At 40.6% G+C, this 21,510-nt stretch overlaps 1 protein-coding gene across 2 annotated transcripts in view; it reads left to right on the top strand.

The window, feature by feature from the left end:
* The window catches only part of LOC129815129 (bone morphogenetic protein 1-like), a 56,410-nt gene that overhangs the window by 17,118 nt on the left and 17,782 nt on the right, over positions 1 to 21,510 (top strand). For both annotated transcript variants that reach the window (XM_055868528.1, XM_055868538.1), the window contains exons 9-10: positions 10,313 to 10,415; positions 10,922 to 11,038. In XM_055868528.1, coding sequence (XP_055724503.1) covers positions 10,313 to 10,415; positions 10,922 to 11,038 — 220 coding nt within the window. The remainder of the gene's footprint in view (positions 1 to 10,312; positions 10,416 to 10,921; positions 11,039 to 21,510) is intronic.

Genomic DNA, 21,510 nt, shown 5'->3' on the forward strand with positions numbered 1-21,510 from the left:
GATCTCGATCCCATTGAGCACGTCTGGGACCTGTTGGATTGGAGGGTGAGGGCTAGGGCCATTCCCCCCAGAAATGTCTGGGAACTTGCAGGTGCCTTGATGGAAGAGTGCGGTAACATCTCACAGCAAGAACTGGCAAATCTGGTGCAGTCCATGAGGAGGAGATGCACTGCAGTACTTAATGCAGCTGGTGGCCACACCAGATACTGACTGTTACTTTTGATTTTGACCCCCCCTTTGTTCAGGGACACATTATTCCATTTCTGTTAGTCACAAGTCTGTGGAACTTGTTCAGTTTATGTCTCAGTTGTTGAATCTTGTTATGTTCATACAAGTATTTACATATGTTAAGTTTGCTGAAAATAAATGCAGTTGACAGTGAGAGGGCATTTCTTTGTTTGCTGAGTTTTTCTGTGTCCATGTAGTGCATTCGGAAAGTATTCAGACCCCTTGACTTTTTCCACATTTTGGTTACATTACAGCCTTACTCAAATGTATTAAATTGTTCTATTTCTTCATCAATCTACACACAATACCCCATGATGACAAAGCAAAAACTGTTTTTCAGAAATGCTTGCAAATTTATTTAAAATAAAAAAACATTTACATAAGTATTCGGACTCTTTACTCAGTACTTTGTTGAAGCACCTTTGGCAGCGATTACAGCCTCAAGTTTTCTTGGTTATGACGCTACAAGCTTGGCACACCTGTATTCCGGGAGTTTCTCCCATTCTTCTCTGCAGATCCTCTCAAGCTCTGTCAGGTTGGATGGGGAGTGTCACTGCACAGCTATTTTCAGGTCTCTCCAGAGATGTTCGATCGGGTTAAAGTTCGGGTTCTTGCTGTCCTGTCTTGTCCTGAAGCCACCCCTGCGTTGTCTTGGCTGTGTGCTTAGCGTCGTTGTCCTGTTGAAAGGTGAACCTTTGTCCCAGTCTGAGGTCCTGAGAGCTCGGGAGCAGGTTTTCATCAAGGATCTCACTGTACTTTTCTCAATTCATCTTTCCCTCAATCCTGACTAGTCTCCCAGTCCCTGCCGCTGAAAAACATCTCCACAGCATGATGCTGCCACCACCATGCTTCACCATAGGTATGATGCCAGGTTTCCTCCAGATGTGACGCTTGGCGTTCAGGCCAAAGAGTTCAATCTTGGTTTCCTCAGACAAGTGAATCTTGTTTCTCATGATCTGAGAGTATTTAGGTGCCTTTCGGCAAACTCTGAGCGAGCTGTCATGTGCCTTTTACTGAGGAGTGGCTTCCATTGGCCACTCTACCATAAAGGCCTGATTGGTGGAGTGCTGCAGAGATGGTTGTCCTTCTAGAAGGTTATCTCATCTGCACACAGGAACTCTGGAGCTCTTGCTGAGTGACCATCTCCCCCAATTGCTCAGGTTGGCTGGGCAGCCAGCTCTAGGAAGAGTCTTGATGGTTCCATGCTGCATAAATATTTTGGTACCCTTCCCCAGATCTGTGCCTCAACACAATCCTGTTTCGGAGTTCCAAGTACAAATCTTTCAACCCCATTGCTTGGATTTTGCTTTGACATGCATTTTTGACTGGGACCTCATATAGATTTTTATTAAAAAAATTTTTTTTTTATTTACCTTTTAATTAACTAGGCAAGTCCGAGCCTCTTAAAGAAGAAGTTACAGGTCTGTGAGAGCCAGAAATCTTGCTTGTTTGTAGGTGACCAAATACTTATTTTCCACCATAATTTGCAAATAAATTCATTAGAAATCCTACAATGTGATTTTCTGGATTTATTTTTCTAATTTTGTCTGTCATAGTTGAAGTGTACATATGATGAAAATTACAGGTCTCTCTCATCTTTTTAAGTGGGAGAACTTGCACAATTGGTGGCTGACTAAATACTTTTTTGCCCCACTGTATCTCAGATAGGGCGGAGTGAGGCCTAAGAGGGTTTTTATAAATAAGCATCAACCAGTGGGTCTTGTGACGGGTATACAGAGATGACCAGTTTACAGAGGAGTATAGAGTGCAGTGATGTGTCCTATAAGGAGTATTGGTGGCATATCTGATAGCCGAATGGTAAAGAACATCTAGCTGCTTGGGAGGACCCTTACCTGACGATCAATAAATTGTGTCTCTGTAATCTATCATGGGTAGGATGGTCATCTGAATTGGGGTTAGTTTTTGGCAGCTCGGGTGAAAGAGGAGTGATTAGGATAGAGGAAACCAAGTCTAGATTTAACTTTATTCTACAGCTTTGATATGTGCTGAGAGAGGACAGTGCACCTTCTAGCCATAATCCTAAGTACTTGTATGACGTAACTACCTCAAGCTCTAAAGCATCAGGAGGTAGTAATCACACCTGTGGGGAGAAGGGCATTCTCCTTACCAAACCACATTACCTTTGTTTTTGAGGTGTTCAGGACAAGGTTATGGGTAGAGAAAGCTTGTTGGACACTAAGAAAGCTTTGTTGTAGTGCATTTAACACAAAATCCAGGGAGGGCTCAGCTGAGTATAAGACTGTATCATCTGCATATAAATGGATGAGAGAGATTCCTACTGCCTGAGCTATGTTGTTGATGTAAATTGAGAAGAGCGTGGGATCTAGGATCGAGCCTTGGGGTACTCCCTTGGTGACAGACAGTGGCTGAGACAGCAGATGTTCTGATTTTATACACTGCACTCTTTGAGGTAGTTAGCAAACCAGCCCAAAGACCCCTCGGAGACACCAATACTCCTTAGCGAGCCCACAATAATGGAATGGTCTACTGCACATATGTCAGAGTCAAGGCCCGTGGGCCACATCCGGCCCGCGAGAAGGTTTTTTACGGCCCCTGGGATGATCTTGATTTATTATTAGAACCGGCCCGCAGACCGCAGCAAGCCGGCAGCCCGCAGATCTTTTACACGCACCAATACTACATTTCCCACAATGCAACGGTGACGCACCGAGCAGTAGGCTGCTTCATTTCAATATTTATTGGCACAGCAGTCGTCAGCATCACAGTAAAATTAACTTTCAGATACCCATCAAAAATGGCAAAACGGAAGGTGGACACTGAGAACCGGGGGTTTCAAACAAGGTGGGAGTCGGAGTATATGTTCACGGAGGTAGCTGGAAAACCTGTGTGTCTTCTGTGTGGAGAAAGTGTGGCGGTACTGAAAGAGTATAATCTGAGACGACATTATGAAACGAAACACGCGGACAAAAACAAGAATATGGACATGGAACAAAGGCTACAAAAGGCAGAGGAATTAAAACGAGGCCTCAAATCTCGACAGGCTCTGTTCAAAAAAGCCAAATCACAAGGCCAGGCTGCTGTCAAGGCCAGTTTTATTTTGGCAGAAGAGATCGCTAAATCAGCCCGGCCATTTACGGAGGGGGATTTCATCAAAAACTGCATGATTAAAGTTTGTGACGAAGTTTGCCCAGAAAAAAGGCAACTCTTTTTAAATGTGAGTCTGAGCAGAAACACCATTGCCGAGAGAGTAGACCAGTTGTCCATCAATCTAAAAGAGCAGCTTGTGAAAAAGGGAAAAGATTTCATTGCATATTCCTTGGCTGTGGATGAGAGCACCGACATTTCTGACATTGCCCAGTTGTCAATTTTCATCCGCGGAGTGGACTCCAGCCTAAGCGTGACAGAGGAGTTTTTGGCTTTACGTCCTATGCATGGCACAACTACGGGGCATGATTTGTATGAAGAGGTGTCAAGATGTGTAAATGAGATGGAGCTGCCTTGGGAAAAACTCGTGGGTTTGACAACCGACGGAGCACCTGCGATGTGTGGACACAGGAGCGGACTGGTGGCGAAGATACGGGAAAAGATGCAAGAGGAAAACGCGACAGGTGAGCTGACAGCTTATCATTGTATCATACACCAGGAAGCGTTGTGCGGTAAAGCCTTGAAAATGGAGCATGTAATGAGCATCATCACGCGCACAGTTAACTTTATCAGAGCCAAAGGTTTGAATCACCGCCAGTTCAAGGCATTTCTGACGGAGTTAGAAACGGAGCATGGTGATTTGCCTTATCACACAGAGGTGCGATGGCTAAGCCAGGGAAAGGTGCTTCAAAGATGTTTCGAGCTTCGTGAGGAGATTTGTCTGTTCTTGGACAGCAAAGGGAAAGACACAACACAACTCCGAGACGAAATGTTTCTGTGTGAAATGGCTTTTCTGTGTGACATTACGAGTCATCTGAATGCAATGAACTTGCAGCTGCAGGGTCGGGATCATGTCATCTCTGATATGTACAGTACAGTGAAGGCATTTAAAACCAAACTGACTCTGTGGGAGACGCAGATGCGGAAAGAAAATTTGAGCCACTTTCCCAGCTGCCAGACCATGAAAGAGAAGCTCTCTACCAGTGCGTTCCCGAGCGCACAGTTGGCTGATAAAATAGGTATGCTTGCCGCTGACTTTCGACGCCGATTTGCTGACTTTGAAGCACAAAAAAGCAGGTTGGAACTGCTCGGTAACCCATTTGCTGTTGACGTGGAAAGCTCACCACCAAACCTCCAAATGGAGTTGATTGACCTCCAATGCAATGATGCACTGAGGGCAAAATATGCGGCAGTGGGTGCTGCGGAGTTCGCCCGTTTCCTCCCCGACACAATGCCCCAGCTGCGCATCCAGGCTGCTCAAACGTTGTCTATGTTTGGCAGCACATACCTGTGTGAACAACTGTTTTCTTTGATGAACCTGAACAAAACATCACACAGAAGTCGACTTACTGCTGAACACCTCCACTCAATTCTGAGGATTTCCTCAGCTCAGAGCCTTACCCCGAACATTGATGAACTTGTGGAAAAGATGGGACACCACCAAGTATCACCCTCAACCTCAAACAAGTGAACATTACTGTGCAATCACATATTTAGAGTTTTTACTCAGTTCAAGTTTAAAAGTTAAAGTTTAATATTTGTTTTCACTGCATGTTACTTCTCCTTAAACAAAGTGTTGTTTTTGATTAATAGATTTTTGCACTTTATTTTATTGTATTTCAATCCAATTATATTTTAAAAATATTTCAGTTGAGTGGATGATAGAAAATTGCTATTATTGTTTTTTTCTTTGAAGTAAATTTAGCCCACTTTTGCTAAAATAGAAAATATAGGCTACTGATGGTGCCTTGAATACCGGTTTCTTTCATTTAATGTTCATGTTATGGGGATTTTTATATAAAGGAAATTTGTCTTTTGTGTCTGTTGAAAATTAAAGATTACTGACAGAGCCATAAGAAAATATTGCTTTATTTATCTGATCATATTGGAATATATTTGTTAGGTTTTCAGTAGGTTCAATTAGGTTCACTAGACTATATGCGTCATTTAAAAATGTTTCAATGAACATTCGAATAGTCCGGCCCTCGGCTTGTAGCTAAATTTTTTATTTGGCCCTCCGTCCATTTGACTTTGACACCCCTGGTCTACTGTATCAAAAGCTTTGGCCAAGTCACTAAAAATAGCAGCACAATATTGCTTAGAATCAAGGGCAATGGTGACATCATTGAGGACCTTTAAGGTTGCAGTGACACATCCATAACCTGAGCAGAAACCAGACTGCATACCCGAGAGAATACTATAGACATCAAGAAAGCCAGTCAGTTGATTATTGACAAGTTTTCAAACACTTTTGATAAACAGGGCAAAATAGAAATAGGCCCATCTGACCCAGATGGTTTTTTGGGGTCAAGTTTAAGGAGCTCCTTTAGCACCTCGGACTCAGTCACTGCCTGCAGAGAGAAAGTTTGTAGCAGGGCAGGGGAAAAAGAGGGAGAAGCATCGGGGATAGTCACATTAGAAGGGGTGGGAGATGAGGAAATGTTGGACAAGCAAGGAGGAATCCTGACTTAATGAAGTGGTGATTAAAGAGCTCAGCCATGTGCTTCTTGTCAGTAACAACCACATCATCAACATTTAAGGGATATGGGCAGCTGTGAGGAGGAGGGTTTATTCTCCAGGTCTTTAACCGTTTCCAGAACTTCTTGGGTTAGATCCACAGAGACAGAACTGCTCCTTAAAGTAACTAACTTTGGCCTTCCGGATAGCTTGAGTGCACTTATTTCTCATTTGCCTGAATGATAGCCAGTCAGACTGAGTATTCGTGTGCCGAGCCTTTCGCCAAATGCTATTCTTGAGGTGGAGTAACTCTACAAGATCACGGTCGAACCAGGGGCTGAACCTGTTTTTAATTCTCATTTTAATTCTCAGATCAAGCTCATTCTGTACCAATTTACAGAGGCCAGGTCATGAAGGAAGGCTTGCTCATGAAAGTTTAGTTTTGTGATAGCAAGTGTCTATCAAAAATTAAGACAAGTCGTTTCACTGAGCAGCCATTACAAACACAGGCTGTAAAACAGTGATCACTAAGGTCATTACAGAAAACACCAGACTGATACCTAGCAGGATTATTTGTGAGGATAGCATCAAGGAGAGTAGCCTTTTCTGGGTGTTTGGAGTCATACCTTGTGGGATTGGTAATAATCTGAGAAAGATTTAAGGAGTCCCATTTCTTTAGGACTTGGTCAGGTGGTTTAGCATGTCCCAGTTTAGGTCACCAAGCAGGACAAATTCAGACTTAGTTTAAGGGGCCAGGAGAGAGCTTAGGGCAGGTAGGGTACAGTCCAGTGCTGATGGAGGACAATAGCACCCAGCAACAGTCAACAAAGAGCTATTTGAAAGTTTAATGCTTAAAACCAGCAAATCAAATTGTTTGGGGACAGACTTGATGGAGACAACCGAGCACTGAAGGTGATCCTTGGTAAAGATTGCCGCTCCCCCATCTTTGGAAGATCTGTCTTGCCGAAAAAGGTTGTAACCAGAAAGGTTAACATCAGTATTCAAAACACTCTTCCTTAACCATGTCTCAGTTATGACCAACACATCTGGATTGGAGCTGTGAACCCACACTTTCAATTGGTCCATTTTAGGTAATACTCTTCTTGTGTTAACGTGCAGAAAACCCAGGCTTTTACGAGAGCAGAAATCGGTGAAACAGATATCAGAGCACAAGTCAGAATTGGGGCTAGCAACTGTAGATGGGCCAAGGTGTACATGCACATTTCCAGATGTCATCAACAGTAATACAATCAAGGCACGGCAGAGGACAGGGAGAGCTCTGCAGCGTTGATTTATGACATCTGAATGTGCATCAGATGGCAACAACATCATATTGTACAGCAATTTCATCAGGTAACATGAATACAAAGCCGGTGAGAGGTGGTTAGAATAGGACAGGAGGCCAAAAGTCTGTGTAACCATTAGAGAGTCAGAGTCCCGAGTGTGGCAACAAACATAGTCTGTCCCACGGTTGGGTAAAGAAAGTTTGTAGTCAACAAAGTATGCATGAGTCATGAGGCAAAATGTACAATAAAAAAATAAAGTATATAAAGACTTGGGGCTAGCCATTGTAAGTTCAGAGTCACTCACCCCAGCAGTGTGTGAGTGCTGGAGGCGAGCGAAATCTCGGGAGAAATGGATGAGCGTGGTGGCGGTACCTGTACCAGACAGGGGGAGACAGGCCAGGGCAGACGGTGAACAGATCGCCAGGTGGAATCTAAGCAGCAGTGCAGCAGGCAACGGGAGCAGGTGTCACACCCACTTGGGAGAAGCTTTTATTTCTGGAAGCAGATTTCTTGTAGAAAATGCCAGCGAATGGGCTTTGAACAGCAGGAGGGGGCTTCAGGGGATGCTTCAAATAATCCTGCTACTTGTTGGGCCCAAAGGCCTCGACACCATTTACTTCGTACCTTAGTGCTAATTGAATTTGTATCTGATCTGTCCTTGCAAGCCTGGGAGCCTTAACTCAGCATTCAGTCCCCGTAAAATAAATCATTGTAATGTACTTTATTTTTCATTTTTTTCATTTTTTCTTAGGTAGATAGGTGTGTGCCTTTCGAAATCATGTCGAATCAATTGAATATACCACAGGTGGACTCAAATCAAACTGTAGAAACATCTCAAGGATGATCAATGTAAAGAGGATGTGTGTATATTGATGATTTTTATTTATTTAATACATTTTAGAATGAAGCTGTAATGTAACAAAAAGTGGAAAAAGTCAAGAGGTCTGAATACTTTCCGAATGCACTGTATGTGACCGACCGCCTCGATTCGGTCTTATGTAGCAAAATTAGAAATTGTGTTGGAAAGAAGTAGAGACTCAGAGTTAGAAAATAGTATATCATACACTGCAGTTTAGGAACAATGGGAAAGTAATTCTGCTTTGAAAGTTGATAAACTTGTAACCCTACTTTTGAGAAAATGGCCTTGAATGTTTTAGTACACCTACTGGAGAACTCTTTTTTTGTCTACACCTATTCAACATCGTTCACACCCTCTTAAGCCTTAACCCCACCTATCTTTTTAAGGATTCACATGTGAGGCTATGTGGTAAACACATGCTATATCAAATCAAATCTACGTTCCTTTGTCACATGCACAGGATACAGTACAGAAGGTGTAAATGGTACAGTGAAATGGTTACTTGCATAGCAGCAATATCAAAAACAGAAAGTGTCCAGATAAAAATACCCGGCTAATTTGATGGGTCATGTAATAGTCCAGCCGAAATGGAGTCTTTTGTTTAGACATGTAGCTAACTTGCTAAACAATGGACCGGCATAATCCCAAAGCATACTACTACCACTATAAACATTGTCATAGCTGTAGTATGAATCTCCAGGTAGCTGAAGCTAACAAACTAGGTTCAATGTTAGCTAGCTAATATTAAGCTATAACTAGCAATGCAAATGGTTTTCTGATTTGAATAACATTACTAAACAGATCATACACGTTAAGTTAGCTTTTGAGTCAGCAAGCTAATGTTTGCTAGCTAACTAACAGTATGCTTTAACTTGCAATAAAAATGACTTAATGACAAAATTACAAACTTATATCTGAAAATGTAGCTAGACTCTTACCCGTCCTATACATGGGTGAACGCTTCATGGCAGACTGGAACCATTTAATTACGTGGCATGTGCAGAAAGTAGCCCATCACATTTTCCAACTGATCTGTCGATAACGCCTGCTAAATTCAGGGCTTCAATGTTGTTGACAAAAGTAGCAAAACTTTTGTATTTCTCGATGGCTAATGTTATATCTTTCAAAAACGGTGCGGTAGAAAGGACTGTCAACACATACTGAACAGCTCACATTATAGACGGAAGCATGCTAAATGGCAGACCAATCCAAACATCTCCCGGCATGTCCAGCCCATTCATTATCTCAGTCAATCATGGCTAGCGTGAATGTTCCTGTCTTTTTCCGTGGCTAAACAATCTAGAGTCTTAATTTAACGATTGTAAATGTATTTATGGCTGGAAAACAAGTTTGTTATTAAGGCACATGAAGTTCACGTTTCAGAAGGCATTTCTGCCCAAAAAAACGCATTTTGATAAAAAATAAATGTATATTTTTATGACTAAAAATGAATATGATTAAAATAACTGTTCATGTTACGCTCCTGTGAAGTGGTGATGTGCGACATACACCTAGTTTCCTGAAAGGAGTCACATTCTGTCCATGAGTTTCTAGCAGATAGACCATATGGTTGAAAAGAAAATAGCCTAATTAATGAAAAAAGCATTTAATCAACAATGGCATTATTTTCAATTATCTCTGCAACGCTTCCAACTATTGACTTTTTTCACAACCGACACCCGTTTGACAAAAAACACATTGACAACAAATACATAATGACGTAGTAAAATAAATAAAAATGTGTAAATAAAAATAAAAATGATATTTCATGCTGAAACCCTCATATTAAACACCAATGCTTTTCACAAAATTGCTGGTTTGTATTTAGGACAATGTTTTACAGCGTTGTCATTCTATTACATTTTTTTTTAATTATCTTATTTAATTATTTGACATATTTTATGTGATAAAGCCACACAGAGGGCCAGAGATTATTACAGACACCTAATCTGATGTACCCAGAAGGGCCATTAGATATATTGTGATATTCTTGAAAGATACCAAAATTCTGATAGTTTACTGGTAAACTTTGCAACCCCTAATCAGTTCACTTGACAACAAATATACTGTATCCTATAACAAAGGGGAGGATAGTTCTGGTTTGATTCAAGTGAGGTGCATTGGCTACATTGCCTGACAACTCAATCTGAATTTAATTCCGCTGCTCTATCGATCACTCGAGAAGAAACGCTTAACTTCCTCTTACCTTTATGTGCTACCCTTAACAAACTCTACTTTCTTTTATCTCTCCCTATCTTCATTTCTGTCTGTCTGTCTGTCTGCGTGTCTGTCTGTCTGCCTCTCTCTCTCTCTCTCTCTCTCTCTCTCTCTCTCTCTCTCTCTCTCTCTCACACAGATAATTCTGAACATTACTGCCATGGACCTCTACAGGAGTCACTTGTGCTGGTATGACCATGTGGAGGTCCGAGACGGGTTCGGGAGAAAAGCCCCTCTGAAAGGTCTTTACTTGGAAAAAGATTTAGAGTAGAACCCATCCATAGAGAACTCTCCATAGAGAGGTCTGCTATCTACATCTGCCAATAACTCTTTCAGAAAACATCCAATCAAGTTAATGTTCACCTGAGATTTTTAAATCCTAGAGCAGACAAATGTTAGAATGGTTGGAATGTACAATATGTTCAGAATAATAGACTGATGCATAAAGATCAGACATCGCCAGCTGTCTGTGTAATAGTGATACACTATGCCTCGGATTCAATCCAATAGCCCCTTCTCAGCTATGCACCTTTAAAAGGTAGTGTTCCCTCATTCATGGAGACAGCGTTCACAGTAAACTTTGCACATGTTGGCACAATTGGAAATGACCTTTAAATGTAAATCTCACAATAAGGTGGATCTAACTCAGATTGGAATGAATCCCAGCCCAAAAGCTGCCTATCTCAGTGCTGTTATTAGTCATTACCCTGGAGTTGTTGTGGTGTTTTTGTTTTATCTTTTGCATCAGGCCGTTACTGTGGGGACAGTCTACCTGGCCCTATCGTTTCCACGGATAGTCGGCTATGGATAGAGTTCAGAAGCAGCAGCAACTGGGTGGGCAAGGGCTTCTCAGCCGTGTATGAAGGTAACATCAGCCGTTTGACCATAGTCCATATTGTTTATATTTTGTTTATATACAGTACCAGTCAAAAGTTTGGACACATCTACTCGTTCAAGGGTTTTTCTTTATTTTTACTATTTTCTACATTGTAGATTAATAGTGAAGACATCAAAACTATGAAATACACATATGAAATCACGTAGTAACCAAAAAAGTGTTATATATTTGAGATTCTTCAAAGTAGCCACCCTTTGCCTGGATGACAGCTTTGAATTCTCTCAACCAGCTTCATGGGGTAGTTACCTGGAATGCATTTCAATTAACAGGTTAATTTGTGGAATTTATTTCCTTCTTACTGCGTTTGAGCCAATCAGTTGTGTTGTGATAAGGTAGGGGTGGTACAGTGGTTCCTCCTTTAAAAGTTGCGAGCTTACACCGCGGGACTTTGAGATACCCAGCGTCACGGCTTCATTGCTCCAGACCACCGCAGGGGGGAGTTAGAGCACTCATTATGTATTTGGGTCCCAAGGTTTTTATATGACCAATCATATTGAGTGGTTCCAATGATGAATTTGACGTTATGCCACCCGTCGCTGGTGACTTTCTTCAGCAAAGGTGTCTGACGAAAACATTACGGTGGAAGCAAATGTAAGTAATTATAATGAGTCAAGCAAAGAATGTACAATTGAGAGGAATATGTTAATGTTGAGACAAACGATTGTGCATATTTTGTTGTCATAAAGTTAATTTACGAAAATCGCTATTTAGCAACTATTTTTTCAGTTATATCCAATACCAGGTGTATCAAACTTCATTCTTTGAATGATGCTTTGTCTGCATGTATGTATTACAATTATACACTTCAACGGTGTTTAACACTGCCGCTCCTGGGACATCAATGATTACACATTGTAACTATGCAATATACTAGAAACATGATTTAAGTAAAGGCTGATTTGTAATTCATATATACAGAAGAAAAAAACAGTACGCTAAACTTCCTATGCATATCTAACTCCCTTCATCTGCATTAATCTGAGGAGGTTCTCCCAGCCATGTGGACGATTGAAAACAGGGCAGCAAAGTTTGTTTGTCACCAGAGCGGTTTAGAGCATATTACTATTTGCCTCTGAATTACCAGACCTTCATACAAACTTGCTATGTTTAATTCTTGACACACAACCGAAGGTGCTACCATATCCTAAAAGTACGCCCACAAGTGAGCCACTCAGGTGGAGAATGACGCGTGGAAGAGGGTGAGGAACGAGATGGGAGTAACAATCCAGGCTATTTGGTTTGAGACATAATAATGTAATGAAACAAGCAGGAAGCAGGTTTCGAATCCTCAACATTCTAGCCCGAAGTCCAGCACGTTATCGACTGTGCCCAAATTTATTAATTGGGGTTGGGGCCGATTGTGGCTAGAAACACTTTATCAATTGGAATCTTTAACAAGTGGAAAGGGGGAAAAGTATTAGCTGAACAATTAACTATTCAACCTTTAATAAAGAATTGTCTAATAGCCGAGCTAGGTGTGAACCCTACCCCCCAACTTGGACTAGGTGTGAAACCCCCCCAACTTGCAACAAATCATTTGTATCTACCTTTCCACATCTACGTACACACGTATCTACATACACACAGTTAATGTTCTGAAAAAACAAATATATATATACAGTTGAAGTCAGAAGTTTACATACACCTTAGACAAATACATTTAAACACAGTTTTTCACAATTCCTGACATTTAATCCTAGTAAAAATTCCCTGTCTTAGGTCAGTTAGGATCACCACTTTATTTTAAGAATGTGAAATGTCAGAATAATAGTAGAGAGAGTGATTTATTTCAGCTTGTATTTCTTTCATCACATTCCCAGTGGGTCAGAAGTTTACATACACTCAATTAGTATTTGGTAGCATTGACTTTAAATAGTTTAACTTGGGTCAAACGTTTCAGGTAGCCTTCCACAAGCTTCCCACAATAAATTGGGTGAATTTTGGCCCATTCCTCCTGACAGAGCTGGATTGAGGATTGAGGTCAGGGCTTTGTGATGGCCACTCCAATACCTTGACTTGTTATCCTTAAGGCATTTTGCCACAACTTTGGAAGTATGCTTGGGGTCATTGTCCATTTGGAAGACCCATTTGCGACCAAGCTTGAACTTCCTGACTGATGTCTTTAGATGTTGCTTCAATATATCCACACAATTTTCCTACCCCATGATGCCATCTATTTTGTGAAGTGCACCAGTCCCTCCTGCAGCAAAGCACCCCCACAACATGATGCTGCCACCCCCGTGCTTCATGTTTGGGATGGTGTTCTTCGGTTTGCAAGCTTCCCACTTGCCAAACAGTTATATTTTTGTTTCATCAGACCAGAGGATATTTCTCTAAAAAGTACAACCTTTGTCCCCATGTATAGTTGCAAACCGTAGTGTGGCTTTTTTATGGCGGTTTTGGAGCAGTGGCTTCTTCTTTGCTGAGAGGCCTTTCAGGTTATGTCGATATAGGACTCGTTTTACTGTGGATATAGATACTTTTGTACCTGTTTCCTCCAGCATCTCCACAAGGTCCTTTGCTGTTGTTCTGGGATTGATTTGCACTTTTCGCACCGAAGTACATTCATCTCTAGGAGACAGAACGCGTCTCCTTCCTGAGCGATATGACGGCTGCGTGGTCCCACAGTGTTTATACTTGCGTACTATTGTTTGTACAGATCAACGAGGTACCTTCAGGCGTTTGGAAATTGCTCCACAGGGTGAACCAGACTTGTGGAGGTCTACAATTTCTTGGCTGATTTCTTTAGATTTCCCCATGATGTCAAGCAAAGAGGCACTGAGTTTGAAGGTAGGCCTTGAAATATATCCACAAGTACACCGCCAATTGACTCAAATTATGTCTTATTAGCCTATCAGAAGCTTCTAAAGCCATGACATAATTTTCTGGAATTTTCCAAGCTGTTTAAAGGCACAGTCAACTTAGTGTATGTAAACTTTTGACCTACTGGAATTGTGATACAGTGAACTATAAGTGAAATAATCTGTCTGTAAACAATTGTTGGAAAAATTACTTGTGTCATGTACAAAGTAGATGTCCTAACCAATTTGCCAAAACTTTAGTTTGTTAACAAGAAATGTATGGAGTGGTTGAAAACCGAGTTTTAATGACTCCAACCTAAGTGTATGCAAAGTTCCGACTTCAACTGTACAGTCGTGGCCAAAAGTTTTGAGAATGACACAAATATTAGTTACAGCAAGGTTTGCTGCCTCAGTGTCTTTAGATATTTTTGTCAGAAGTTACTATGGAATACTGAAGTTTAATTACAAGCATTTCATAAGTGTCAAAGGCTTTTATTGACAATTACTTAAAGTTTATGCAAAGAGTCAATATTTGCAGTGTTGACCCTTCTTTTTCAAGACCTCCGCAATCTGCCCTGGCATGCTGTCAATTAACTTCTGGGCCACATCCTGACTGATGGCAGCCCATTCTTGCATAATCAATGCTTGGAGTTTGTCAGAATTTGTGGGGTTTTGTTTGTCCACCCGCCTCTTGAGGATTGACCACAAGTTCTCAATAGGATTAAGGTCTGGGGAGTTTCCTGGCCATGGACCCCAAATATCGATGTTTTGTTCCCCGAGCCACTTAGTTATCACTTTTGCCTTATGGCAAGGTGCTCCATTATGCTGGAAAAGGCATTGTTTGTCACCAAACTGTTCCTGGATGGTTGGGAGAAGTTGCTCTCGGAGGATATGTTGGTACCATTCTTTATTCATGGCGGTGTTCTTAGGCAAAATTGTGAGTGAGCCCACTCCCTTGGCTGAGAAGCAAACCCACACATGAATGGTTTCAGGATGCTTTACTGTTGGCATGACACCGGACTGATGGTAGCGCTCACCTTGTCTTTTCCGGACAAGCTTTTTTCAGGATGCCCCAAACAATCAGAAAGGGGATTCATCAGAGAAAATGACTTTACCTCAGTCCTCAGCAGTCCAATCCCTGTACCTTTTACAGAATATCAGTCTGACCCTGATGTTTTTCCTGGAGAGAAGTGGCTTCTTTGCTGCCCTTCTTGACACCAGGCCATCCTCCAAAAGTATTCGCCTCACTGTGCGTGCAGATGCACTCACACCTGCCTGCTGCCATTCTTGAGCAAGCTCTGTACTGGTGGTGCCCTGATCCCGCAGCTGAATCAACTTTCGGAGACTGTCCTGGCGCTTGCTGGACTTTCTTGGGCGCCCTGAAGCCTTCTTCACAACAATTGAACCGCTCTTCTTGAAGTTCTTGATGATCCGATAAACGGTTGATTGAGGTGCAATCTTACTGGCAGCAATATCCTTACCTGTGAGGCCCTTTTTGTGCAAAGCAATGATGACGGCACGTGTTTCCTTGCAGGTAACCGTGGTTGACAGAGGAAGAACAATGATTTTTTTATTTTTTTTTTATTATTTTTTTATTTCACCTTTATTTAACCAGGTAGGCTAGTTGAGAACAAGTTCTCATTTGCAACTGCGACCTGGCCAAGATAAAGCATAGCAGTGTGAACAGACAACAACACAGAGTTACACATGGAGTAAACAATAAACAAGTCAATAACATGGTAGAAAAAAGAGAATCTATATACAATGTGTGCAAAAGGCATGAGGTAGGCAATAAATCGAATAATTACAATTTAGCAGATTAACACTGGAGTGATAAATCATCAGATGATCATGTGCAAGAAGAGATACTGGTGTGCAAAAGAGCAGAAAAGTAAATAAATAAAAGCAGTATGGGGGTGAGGTAGGTAAATTGGGTGGGTAGTTTACAGATGGACTATGTACAGCTGCAGCGATCGGTTAGCTGCTCGGATAGCAGATTTTTAAAGTTGTTGAGGGAGATAAAAGTCTCCAACTTCAGAGATTTTTGCAATTCGTTCCAGTCGCAGGCAGCAGAGAACTGGAAGGAAAGGCGTCCAAATGAGGTTTTGGCTTTAGGGATGATCAGTGAGATACACCTGCTGGAGCGCGTGCTACGGGTGGGTGTAGCCATCGTGACCAGTGAACTGAGATAAGGCGGAACTTTACCTAGCATAGCCTTGTAGATGACCTGGAGCCAGTGGGTCTGACGACGAACATGTAGTGAGGGCCAGCCGACTAGGGCATACAGATCGCAGTGGTGGGTTGTATAAGGTGCTTTAGTAACAAAACGGATGGCACTGTGATAAACTGCATCCAGTTTGCTGAGTAGAGTATTGGAAGCTTGATTCCAAGCACCACCCTCCTTTTGAAGCTTCCAGTCTGTTATTTGAACTCAATCAGCATGACAGAGTGATCTCCAGCCTTGTCCTCGTCAACACTCACACCTGTGTTAACGAGAGAATCACTGACTGAGAGAACGATGTCAGCTGGTCCTTTTGTGGTAGGGCTGAAATGCAGTGGAAATGTTTTTTTGGGGATTCAGTTAATTTGCATGGCAAAGAGGGACTTTGCAATTAATTGCAATTCATCTGATCACTCTTCATAACATTCTGGAGTATATGCAAACTGGCATCATACAAATTGAGGCAGCAGACTCTGTAAAAATGTATATTTGTGTCATTCTCAAAACTTTTGGCCACGACTGTATATATTGGTCATGGCTCCCGAGTGGTGGGGCGGTCTAAGGCACTGCATCTCAGTGCAAGAGGCATTACTACAGTCCCTGGTTCGAATACAGGCTGTATCACATCTGACCGTGATTGGGAGTGCCATAGGGCGGTGTACAATTGGCCCAGGGTAAATCTGGGGTAGGCCGTGATTGTAAATAAGAATTTGTTCTTACCTGACTTGCCTAGTTAAATAAAGGTTACATTTAAAAAACAACTGGCGGCAACCGCAGCGCAATCAATAGGAGGTGAACAGTGGCTGGTGCTGAAAATATAGCTAACATGCTAACCAGACCGGACACGTTGCGTGCGCAAGCGTCACAAAATAAATTTAGAAATCAATGTTATTCAATTATTGCACCCACACTGCTCGCGTGCGCCAACGAGCGTCTGCGATGCCAAGGGCTAAAATATAACTACTTTCTATTTCTGACGCAGATCGCGTTGGAAGTCCTGCCTCTCCCATCTCCTCATTGGTTATACCCACGTGGGTGATCGAAAGACGAGCTGTTTTGCCGGTTGTCATGGTAATACTACGAAAGTGTAGATGCGATCACTATATAAGTTCAAAGATGAAAAAGCCTGGAAGGAGGAGAGATGACTAGAAACGATTCGGTTGACCGTTTTATGTGTGGATTAATTGTCGGAGTAGAGGACCTTGTGCATTTCAGGTAAAATAACAACTCAATGTTTATATCCCAGGACAAATTAGCTAGCAACAGCAAGCTAGCTAAATAGGACAAATTAGCTAGCAAATGCAAGCTAACTAGCTAAATTGCCATACATGTTTAATGCTTTTCGACCTGTCCCCAAATTAATGTAATTGTTTCAGAGTTTATTTTGATATTTTAACCTGCGTGTCGTGATCGCGTTTGGTGTTAGGGGACAAAATACATTTATGTACGATGGCGCACGTGCGCAGCCGGTTTGGGTTCAGTGTAACTTGTTATGCAAGTGTTGCACACCAACAGATGGAGAAAACTTACACCAGTCGAGCTATTCATTTCAACAATAATCTTCATTTTAATTTGACTTTACAAACAACAAGAGGGCTTAATTGGAGTCTATTTATTCGGAGCCTAGACCTATACAAAATAACTTAACTGGCTGAGGTAGGCTATGAGGCTGAACAGCCTAATAGTAGTAGGATTTTTTTATTAGGCCTACTTGTATGCATCCGACATAAAACAATCATTTCAAGAAAAAAAGTCTGCACGTTCGAACTAAAACATGGTAACTAATAATGAAAAGCGCACATTTGTAAATCCCTAACTCAAAGTAATTGGACAGGTAGATACAAATTATTTGTGACATTGTGGTTGCAATAAAGAATGTAAACAAGATGTTGTGTTTTTATTTACAGTAGTGATGGACAACTGGAGGCATTTTGAAAACAGGTTTTCAAACACTTGTTTTTCACAAGTCTACTGTAGTATTGTAGCAGGTGTTGCCCATCATACAAATGTTTCCTATTAGCAGAACAATAGACTTTTTATAGTCCGGCTACTGTAGTGAAAATCCTTTAACTTGCAATGTATTCGATGCTAAAGTACTCTAAAGTGTTACATTTCTAACTCAAAACAGCAGTACAGTATTTCTTCATCAACATCTTTATGCTTTCGTTAATAAAATAACGAGAAAAAATACATTCAAATGCAGATGTTTATTTAAACTACATTTTATTGTTGTATTGTCAATTTCTCTAGCCAAAACTGGCCTTGACCAGTTCATCTTTGCCTGTCGGCTTGGCAGAGTTATGGATAAATGGGTTCAGTTGATGCCAAACAAGTTTGATCGGGTTTAAATCAGGAGACCTACATGTAGAGCTGAAACAAATATTTGTAGATATACTGTAGGCCTACCATAGGTGTTGTAGGTATTTTATTTATTCATTTAGATATACTGTAGGCCTACCGTAGGTGTTGTAGGTATTTTATTTATTCATTTAGATATACTGTAGGCCTACCGTAGGTGTTGTAGGTCTTTTATTTATTCATTTAGATATACTGTAGTCCTACCGTAGGTGTTGTAGGTCTTTTATTTATTCATTTAGATATACCGTAGGTGTTGTAGGTATTTTATTTATTCATTTAGATATACTGTAGTCCTACCGTAGGTGTTGTAGGTCTTTTATTTATTCATTTAGATATACCGTAGGTGTTGTAGGTATTTTATTTATTCATTTAGATATACTGTAGTCCTACCGTAGGTGTTGTAGGTATTTTATTTATTCATTTAGATATACTGTAGGCCTACCGTTGGTGTTGTAGGTCTTTTATTTATTCATTTAGATATACTGTAGGCCTACCGTAGGTGTTGTAGGTATTTTATTTATTCATTTAGATATACTGTAGTCCTACCGTAGGTGTTTTAGGTCTTTTATTTATTGATTTTGATTTAATCTTTATTTTACGACATAAAGGTCTACTTACTCTGCTGGCGTCTTGACCCAGTTTATGCCATCATTTGCAATGCAAACCCGGACGGCAGTGTGTTTTGGGTTATTGTCTGCTTTTGGAGAAGAAAAAATACATTTAGCCTAACAGTCAACATTAGGTACAATAATAGAAATATACATGTAAATATGCCTAAACGTAACAAAATATTGCTATAATCCTACCTTGAAAGAAATGATGTGGTCCCAGAAAAACCTCTCTGACATAGGGTCCAGCATATCTCTTGATGATTTCTTCCTCAAAGAAATCTCGAGCCTTGATACCTGAAAAAGGAGGCAAGAGTGAATTATTGTGGAACACATAACAGTTCGAGAGGTGGAGGCTACAATATTTTATGTACCTTTTGCTTTGTAAATAGCCAAACTTACCATAAAAAAATCTAATATGGGCCTCATCCCTGGCGAGAAATTGCCCCCAACACATGGAGTTTGAGCGGATGCTTGGGACTCGGCTTGCTTGATCTTCTTCCTTTTTTTCTGTAGCAATTTTGAGTAAATTGCTCAAGGGCCACGGTTGATTCGTCTGTGAAGATGACGTCATTGAATGTCTCGCCAGCTTTGATCCATGCCTGGGCCTGCATGACACAAAGTTCTTTGTTTGTAAGAGGAATGTGTACTTGAGGTCACAGAGAAAGTCTGGACATGGCCTACTCTCCCTTATGTAAGGAATTAGACAATTTCCCATGTTTACTACAGTATGTAGTGTAGGCTATGTTTACTTGTCAGACTGCACAGTAGCCTAATAAACAATTGCAGGTGGCTTATATCTTCAAAATGCTTTAAATGCTTTATTATCCATATGTAAAGGCATATACTGTACAGTACTGTATTTCTTCATCAGCATATTTATGCTTTCGTTAATAAAATAATGATAAAAATACTCTTTCAAAATGCTGATGTTTATTGAGTTATGGACCCATAACAAATTACTATGGGAATAAATATCACTGAATTACAGAAATATTGGAACAAAGTTGTCTAATGAAGGTAAACAAATTGTTGCTTACTGGAAAGTACTCTTTCAAACACACGGTCACGTTGTACAGTGACATTATGGCTATTAGCAGGGCTATATTTTGGCCTTTATAAACATTAATTTGATCTTTATTCAGATTACAATACTCACTATCATTTTTTTGAAAACTAAATAATCTCCAAAATATCGTTATATATGGCCTTCCTGCTGTGGACGTCTATTTCTGCATCGTTTCGCACTGCTCTGAGACAAGCTTGGAGAAACGAAAATGTTCAATTATATTCCATGATATTCTTAAGATATATGTGTTGACTAAATATAAGCAAGTGATGTCTGCTAAATAATCAAGTTAGGTTTCTCTGGAAATAAATAATTCTAAATAACAAACTGGCTTTATTTACTAATTGGTGAGAATGTCCTATGTTCAAGAATTGCCTTTTTCTCGCTCACTCTAGGTTAAATGAAAACGAAATCTCCAAAATATCGTTACTTTTTAAACAAAGCGAATGTTATTATTATAAATTAATTTAGAATTATATAAAAGCCCCTTAGATATTCATTTAGAATCCTCGGCGGAGAGCAACGTCATTGATTTATTTTTATTTTTAGATGTACTGTAGACCTACCATAGGCTAATTGAGTCTCATTAGTGTTGAGTAATGTGCTGTTAAAAGTGGTGTAGGTCTTATTCATTTAAAGAGCATATTGAAGTTAGAAGCAATAAGATTTGAAGCAAAAGCCTACAACTATTTTAGCACCATTTTGCGCTGCTCTGAGACAAGCATGGGGACTGGTCTTGATAAATCAATGAGATTTTTATTTTCACTTAATCTCCGTTTGGGTAATGGTTAGACTAGAATTAAAAAATTACAGAAATGTTATGCTCTTAGTGTAACCTTTATTTAATTAGGCAAGCCAGTTAAGAACAAATTCTTATTTACAAGGACAGCCTACTCCTTCCTCCCCATCAGGGAATTGAACCCCGATTTCCTGCGTGCCCTGCCCGCACGACACAGGGATTCTTTGGCTAAATAGCTCAGTACTGTACTGCTGACCATTACGTTGTACAGCACCATATTTTCCGTTCCATCCTAACTGGAACCTAGAGGGTTTTTCGTTTTTCTTGGAATAGAAACACCATAATAATAATCAAATTAATTAAGGAAGTACCAGTCAAAAGTTTGGACACACCTACTCATTCCAGGATATTTCTTTATTTTTTACTATTTTCTACATTGTAGAATAATAGTTAAGACATCACAACTATGAAATAACACATATGGAATCAGTTAAGAACAAATTCTTATTTACAAGGACAACCTACTCCTTCCTCCGCATCGGGGAATTTAATCCTGGTCTCACGCGTGCCCTAATTCTCTAATACAGACATGGCCTGCTCTCCCTTATGTAAGGAATTAGGCACTTTCCCATGTTTACTACAT

Source organism: Salvelinus fontinalis, chromosome 2, assembly GCF_029448725.1.
Source record: "Salvelinus fontinalis isolate EN_2023a chromosome 2, ASM2944872v1, whole genome shotgun sequence".
NCBI lineage: Eukaryota > Metazoa > Chordata > Actinopteri > Salmoniformes > Salmonidae > Salvelinus > Salvelinus fontinalis.